The 8,282-nt window shown below is 39.9% G+C and overlaps 1 protein-coding gene across 2 annotated transcripts in view; it reads right to left on the bottom strand.

The window, feature by feature from the left end:
- Positions 1-8,282, bottom strand: part of LOC109464370 (synaptic vesicular amine transporter-like) — a 49,904-nt gene that overhangs the window by 12,068 nt on the left and 29,554 nt on the right. For both annotated transcript variants that reach the window (XM_019761317.1, XM_019761318.1), the window contains 2 exons: positions 3,835-3,927; positions 1,157-1,246 (listed from right to left, as the gene is read on the bottom strand). In XM_019761317.1, the coding sequence (XP_019616876.1) occupies positions 1,157-1,246; positions 3,835-3,927 (183 nt within the window). The remainder of the gene's footprint in view (positions 1-1,156; positions 1,247-3,834; positions 3,928-8,282) is intronic.

Below are 8,282 nucleotides of genomic sequence, written 5' to 3'. Positions count from 1 at the left end.
CTCCACAATAAAGCATGTAAAAGCTCCTACTAGAGGAGACGAAAAGCGGGCACAATTTCCCCTTTTATGATATACCATCAATAATTATGCCCCAAATAGGATAAAAAGCCCCCTGATTGATAACACGAGATGAGGTTGGGAAGCCCACCAGCGAATCCTTTTTACTTAATCTTAATTATCGGCCACGGGGGCCGCCGTCTTTAGTAATTCTGGCAAATGGGTTTTACAAATTGATTAACGCCGGGACGTTGTGAGATTGTATATCATTGTTATCAAGTTTCGGGGGTCATCGCTTGATGGAAGTATGCACGAAATGTAATCATCAAACTTCCGGGAAGGCTTCTTCGTCGGTACTTAAAAGTACGTGGTAAGCAGAAATACGTGACAAAAATGCACAAAACAGGTGTGGAACTAAAATAAATACCAATTTTGTAATATTTATCTTTGGCTTCTTGTTTAGTCTGGAAAATATGTTTTTTATGCAAAAATGTTTCCTCTTTAAGAACAGGTGTTAAACTAAAAAAATGCCCATATTGAAATGTTTATCTTAAGCTTTTTGTTTATTCCGGAAAAAATAATTTTCGTACAAAAATCTTTATCTTTACGCTAAGAGTGTTGATAAAACTTAAAATTTGCGGATATTTCACTGATTTGTTTGTTTGTTTTACTTCATTAGCCAGAAAATACATATTGCCTGAGGGCGTTTTGAATGATTCCTGGGGAAAACCCTAAACAAATGTTATACATCTATTTTTAAGCCATTAACATAAAACTCAGTCCAAATTACAACAAAAGTATCAAATAAGGTTACACAAATTACAGCTTGGTACAAAACCGCCAACCTTACTTACCTCTTTCTTTGCTCCTGGTCGAAGTACTAACAACTGCAAGCCTGTGGGAGTATATGAAGAAAGTATGTAATAATGTAGGATAGTGGAAGTACATTTGCGAAATAGCACAAGAACATTATATATGTATTAAGTCAAATGGAAGCAGTAGCCAACCTCACCGAACACCAACCAAACACAGACGAATTACCTCCCGACCTATTCCCAACCATGGGTTTGGGGGGGGGGGGTTCAGCAGTGTTCTGGCTATGTGGCTATGTGTGTCAGGGGCATAAAAACACCAGAAAGAAAGAAAAGAAAGTACTTACAGCCCTCCAGCAATGCGATGCCTGCTAGGATAAGGAACGGCACGCTCTTGTCGAAGAACTGGTACATGATACCACCAAACAACGGGCCGCCTGCATCAACAAAAGAATCACGATTGGATGTTGATAGTCTTGATGCCACGCGCTATCGGCTTGGTGTAATACCATGCTCTAACAGATTTTCAGACCGATTTTTAGAGAAATGCCGTACCAATATTGTAGTTAATGGACCCTACTTAGTGCCTACTAAAACAGAACCACATCTGGGTGTTGATAGTCTTTTATAGCACGTGCTATCGGATTTGTGTGATACTGTGCTCCAATAGATTTTCAGACTGATTTCTAGAGAGCTAGTTAATATTGTAGTTGATAAAACCTGCTTTGTTACTACATGAAAAATAGCACTTCCTGACTGATTTAGCCGGGACGATGAAAACTTCAGACGAAAGGCAAAACAACAAAGGCAACAGCAAATGCAGTGAAGTCACTCACACCCAATAACTCCTTGGCAGTTCCTTTGTTTAAGATTATTCAGTTATAAGGATCTTTTTAATCATGTGTTTATCAATAACCAATAGTCGAAATATAACATTCAAATATTCCATTTGATTTTTTTCCCATTTGAAATATCCCATTTGATTCTTGTTCGAGTGTAATTAGAGATGTACATTATTAATTGCATTAATTATCACAAAACAGGAGGACAGAATAGTACGATGTAAAATATTATTCGAGACCAAAAGTACACAAGGATCAGATTTTTAACGACCACTGTCGCCTTCATCAAACAAAAAAAACAAATCTTCATTCTAACAAACAAACAAACAAACAGACTATTCTGTATTTCTTGTGCAACTTTGGTTTGAAAACACGTTGATCAAAATGTTAGAAGAACATATTGAAGAAGAGCAAGTAACATGTATCGCTGTATAACTACGACTAACACAGCCACCAGATGGCAGGCATAAGTCAAGCTCTGAATTTTTCATTATGCCGCCGTTTGATACTAGTCTCATATCAGCAAAGTATCATAATGCCATCCTCTAAGCCAAGCCCACATTGTAAGAATCGATACCACCATTAACTGGATTTTCTACCAGTGACGCCATCTTTTAATGGGTTGCTATGATTGAAAATGGATTATGTAGTTCGTTCACCTTTGAAGTGGCCTTGCACTACTTTATCATATTTACACGTGCAGCAATATTAGAAGAACGAGAGAAAGAAAGGTCAACGGCATTCACTTTTGAAATATTTTTTCGGTATCATTTGCAACAAAAATGGATTCATCAAACAACCTGATACAGTGTATCGTTTCGAAGTGCGACGATGCTCAAGTTTCTATTGTAAGGCTACAGTACTTAGCCCTATATAGTGCAAAACAAATGATTTTACGGTTGACTTCTTCTGTGTTGGCGAAACTGTAGCTTGAGGGTTTGGGCAGGGAAGTTCCGTTGAAGGTACAGGCGAAATGACGCATGTAAATTCTGTACTACACATGGCTAGTGACCTACTCAATCACTCATCCGCAGCTAGCCCTCGACATAAACAACCTGTCAATACTGAGTTTCTAATGCTTTCTCCCAGTCGACTATCACCAGTGATTATGCTAGCTTATAATCTCATCCGTCAGCCCTGAAATTAACACAAATAGCCTCTCTCCACGACACTCATTACTATTCCGTTAGGAGATGATTATTAGGTATCCACTGTCTCCTGCAGGCCGACTCCTTTGTACTGTTGATCGATGTTGTTAACTCTGGTTTCCTTGGTGGCCTGGCCGATAAATCAATTAGAGAAGTGACAGAAACTAAAAGATTGCCGTCGCCTCCATCAGGAAATCGTTAGCAATTTTCTAATATCAATCTTTTCTGGACATCGGAAGGAGGCAACCAGATGCTATGGCAATGAGAAGCCCACGAGAAAGCTCCAAACCACGCTTAATATAGTTGAATAGCAAAGTTCTTTATACAACACCACTTATTTTACATGAGCCGACGTTTTGATGACCGTATAATATATATGTGACATTTGGGACCACTCCTTTAGCTATTTTTTTTTTAGTTAAAGATATATATCTTTATATATGCAACTACATAGTATTGTATCTCACTATGCTGTAAGAATATATATGTCAACCTCACCATATACACATGTGTGTTACTATTACGGAGACCTCATTGTTTGCAGTAACCCGTAGCATCAGTGCACAGTAAACTGGTCATAATTGTCCTGATGAAGATCTGTGCTGTTCAAACATTCACCACTTTCATCTAACATGTATCATACTTTCATAGATTAGAACATATTATCAGAGCAAAAAGGATGGATAAAATTTAAAAAAAAAACACATTGGTAAATGGGGGAAATACATGTGTAGCTGAAACGCTGAAAACATTGTAGAGAACACTTTTGTCTGTAAATAAAATATGTAACCATTATTCATTGTTTTCTGGTTTTATTTATCTTTTTTGTGCTCTACATGTCCCTTTAGTTATTAAGTTTTTCTGTGTGTGTGTGTATCTTATGTTTGTGAAAATTAATAAAAAGTATAAAATCATCCATGCATGCCCACTGTTGTATAAAAAGTACAATGTGTAGACTAGATATGAACTTATACGTCTTGCAAATAACAACAACAACAACGTTAACGTCATCATGATAACTGAATCTTTACTCACCGATGCAGCCCAGTGCGATCCCGCTCAGAGCTATCCCCATGGCCCTCCCTCTCTCTGCGTCATCCGGGTACCGGTCAGCCACCACCGCCATTCCTGCCAGCATTTGTGTTTTGATGTTAAATGCATCTTAGGCATTTTCAGGCAAAGAATATACATTCTGGATAAGGAAATATGTTTGATATTGACATTTACTGTCATTTTATGACAGATTTTTGTTTTATACTTGGATAGCACCAAAGCAAGCAACGCCTCTTTTCGTTTGGGTGCAAACAATAGATATCTGGAACTAGTCTGTATACGTAATACAAGCAACTGTTTTCTGTCAGGTACATCGCATTACTTTTTGCCTCACGTAAGTCAGACGAGTATTCTATATTAATTCAAGTTACTACATTGAAAAAAGAGTCTTGGAAATTGACAATAAAAATCAAAATCCAGCCCTAAAATCGTTTTGGGTGCCTCTAAACCAATAGGACCATCATGTTGAGTTGAGTTGAGTTGATGGACTTTTACGATGCAGCATCAAACAGTGGCCACACTCCCATGGTTGTCAGTAATATTGATAAAGCCGTCTCTAGTTAGTTACAAACAGGTGTCAGGCGGCTACTAATAAGTTGCCAGTCGGCTTCACATTTACATACAATTCATATCGGAGTGTTTCCTCAATTCCCTGTGTAATCTACGCTACATCAGTCAAGCATACATGCATATAATATAGAAGTCAGGAAAAAATGTACAGCCAAAGGACTCTAACTACAGAATGTAAAACACAGTTCTGATTAACATGCATTCAAACACAAATCATGACATGAGTTGACAAGTAGCTGCCCCCGTTGAGTACCAAGGGCAGCTCATGTTGTCACTTTGCAAGTAAAACGTATCTATGAAACGTGCATATTTGAATGCAACAGCACGGCCGCCTTCTGACGTTGATTGACCAACGATTAACCCCTGTTTGATTACAAACTGCAGTTGAATTACCCTTCCGGCATCGAAAGATATCAGTCACTGTGGATCCTGCAGATCACAGGATCATGATGTACATTCATCATCAAGCTACATCCTGTCACCGTGTACTTTTTGCCTTCGACAAGAAGGCTATGAAATCGTTTTGGCACTGTTTGGCAGATTATGCACGATAAATTTTGAAGGCATGGTCCGAGGTTCACGATTTTTGGCAGGCGGGTTGTCTTAGTAATGGGAATTGTCAAGGCTAAAAATGGGCTTCATGGGAGGTCCTTATTTTTCAATAATTTTATTCAAGAAATATGAAATAATTCAAGTACAAAGAAAGATAACATGGAAAACAATAAACTATATAAAAAACAAAGAAACGTTCAGTTGACAAAATATAAGAACCAAAAGTGACTAACATCAGTGTCAGCTGAACAAGTCATTAACAAACCACAAAAGCATTGATTCTTGGTTCAGATTAAAATAGTTGAACGATATCAAATGTAACGCAATTTAAATTATAAATGGTGGCACTGTCACCGTGTACTTACTACAGTCACTTTGTGAGGATGTTGGACACCCTCGAACAGCCCGTAATGAACATGTCACTTTGACTTTATATCACAAGCCTGACAATTTTACATTCGTTTTGAATGGGGCGTATCTGTATGTGTCACGCACGACCCAAGTATAAAGGCCAACTAGTTGTGTCCTTCCAAAGTGACCTTCTGTCCGAGACGGTCATCAGCGTTTTAAAACACGTATATATGTAGGGCAGTTGCCAATAATTCTATGTTTATCTATTGGGTAGACACAGACCATAACTAGTATAGTCAACGTTTCAGCAAAAACCTAGTATGAAAACCTAAGACAGAACATAAGAAACACGTTAGAGGAAGAATCCGGAGATCTCATACCTCCATTAAACACTTAGATCATGAAAAAATGGCAGATCCATTTGTGAAGACAACTGCCTACGTACTGAAACAACGTTACCCGCTTTCAATCTCTTCCTGCATCGAGCAAGGATAAAGATTTCTTCGACAGTCGTCAAAGAAATCATGTAACGAAAATACCAGGTACCAAGGAGGTCATGTAACGAAAAACATCGGTAAAAATTGCGAGCGGTACTAGATGTAGAAGTGATTAATTTCTCTGGGACAGACTGAACCCAATTATATCGATTACAACCTAACCTACACACACATACAGAGAGAGAGCGATAGAGAGAGAGAGAGAGGGAGAGAGAGAAAGAGACAGAGAGACAGAGAAAGAAACAGAGAGAAAGAGGGGGGTAGACGCACGTAGACGCACGTAGACGCCCAAAACATGTAGACGCACACACTGACTTACCAAAACAATACCTCAATTTTTCATGGAGCTAAATATCTCTTACCGGCAACGGATGAGCAGGCAGACCCGAATCATATCGATTACAACCTAACCCACACACACATACAGAGCTGAGAGAGAGAGAGAGACACTGCTCAAAAATCGGAATATCCGGACGTTTCCGGACCTGTACATGTCCCGTGAAACTTGGCGTGCCCGGGTGTGTCCGGGTGTGTGCAGGAAATGTCGGCCACGGCGTGTGCGGGTCTGTGATACCTCCGGACATGCCCGGACACCTGGTAATTAGTCGTGTGTACGGGAATATACGGGCCTGCACACGTCACACGTCGCAAGTACTGCCAAACAATAAGGGGTCACCATACATGTAGATCGTTTCGCAAATGCGTAAATTGAGAGGTGCACATGTGTTTTCAAAGCCGGTAAGAAGAACGGGCAAAATGCTGGTTAGAAAACAATATTATTTTCACTCCCGAAATCTACCTAAACATGAGTTCGTTCCATGAACCGAATTACTATCTAAAAACGTTGTAGGTAACAGGCAACGCAACACAAAGACAAGGCATCTAGATTGGATGGTAGAGGAAATCAGCGTTACATTAAAAGTTGGTGAATAGAATAAATGTTGTTTGGGGGCCGATGTCTGCTATAAACTCGCCCTCGCCAGAGTCTGGTTGACTTTTGGGCCACGCCAGGCTTATATAAACTCTGCTAAAGAATCTAGAAGGATATATAAAGCTTGGTATGAACAAGGATTTTATATGAACATGGAGCTTCAAGTAGGTTATGATATAACGTCCTTGGTATGAATGGGGTCTAAGTGTATCCCTGTATATATTTGTAACTATAACCCTTGCTATGAACAATGAGTAGATTTCTTTGTGTGGTCCATCGTCTCCCCGCATATATTAACGCCTCATTATACCGGCACCATATTGAATCTACAGTGGGCAAAAACAACAACACAATTACTGATCAGAATTTTACCAAACTTCGACCTTGACATATTTCACCTTTGGAAACATGGTCGTTTTCTTTGGTCATGAGAGGGACCGCTCTGGTGTTTTTTCAAATATCAGCCCACTTTAGTGTAAAAATAATTTTTTGGAAGAGGCAAAAGATGCACGGTTTACTTGTACATTGTTGTCAGATGTGTATTGTGGTGTCATGGTCAGAGACGAGACGGCGCCCATGTCTTATTTACCTTGTTTGTTTGTTTTTATATAAGAGAGGTTTAACTTCCTTGGTTATATTTAATTTTTATACTTTAAGAACACGAAGTTGAAAACATTACACGGGTAAACTGCAAATTATGTGTTGATGATAACATTCCAGACTATTTTATATCCTATGTTTTTTATTAGTGTGCGTGCAACTTTTACATAATAGACAAGCGGGACATTTCACAACTCTTTGTATATCATTATTCCTGCGGTGACCTGTAAACCAGACCAGCCAATTGCATGCATTTCTCTTTGTTGGGGTTTGAAAAGAGGGCCAATCAACGCTCGGGTCATTATTTTTGAAATCTTTCCGTTACATGCCTGGTTGTGAAGCGTGCATTGTACAACTATCCTGGACACAAGCAAGTTAACGCTAGGAACTTAGTGAGAGCATGGAGGTAGAAAAGGGTCCATGGTGAGAGATTGTGTCATATCTCATCATCAACACAGGAATATCGGTATTGCACCTTTCTACGTAAATTGGAGCAGTTTTCAAGACAAGAACGCCGTGGGACACTGGCAAGACGAACTGGGACAAGACTACTCTCCAAGCTGAGGTTGATTGGGAAGATTGTGAACGTCAGAGTATGCCTCGTTCTTTGGAAAGCCGGTAGCCAGGATCCTGGGAACCAGGCTGCGGGCATAGGCGAGTGATAGTCCTCGTGCAAGAGAGTATTAGACCGGACCAGAGGACCGATGTACACCCCTCCGGACTATACACTGTGTCCCGACTCAAGGCCGTGCTGTGGCACAAGATGTTCGGCCCGTGGGTCACCGCCTCAGCGAGGCTTGTTGCACAGCGCGGAATAAAGAGCTTGGGACGGCTTCTAACGACTGGTGCCCAGACGAGACTAATATCTGCTCCCGTGACTAGCTGCGTCAAGGCAAGACACAGAAGAACGAGACGTACAGTTTGTTTCA

The sequence above is a fragment of the Branchiostoma belcheri genome, unplaced genomic scaffold (assembly GCF_001625305.1).
Source record: "Branchiostoma belcheri isolate BF01 breed outbred unplaced genomic scaffold, Haploidv18h27 scaffold137, whole genome shotgun sequence".
NCBI lineage: Eukaryota > Metazoa > Chordata > Leptocardii > Amphioxiformes > Branchiostomatidae > Branchiostoma > Branchiostoma belcheri.
The sequence above is the reverse complement of the archived record's forward strand: the minus strand, read 5'-3'. Positions and strand labels throughout refer to the sequence as shown.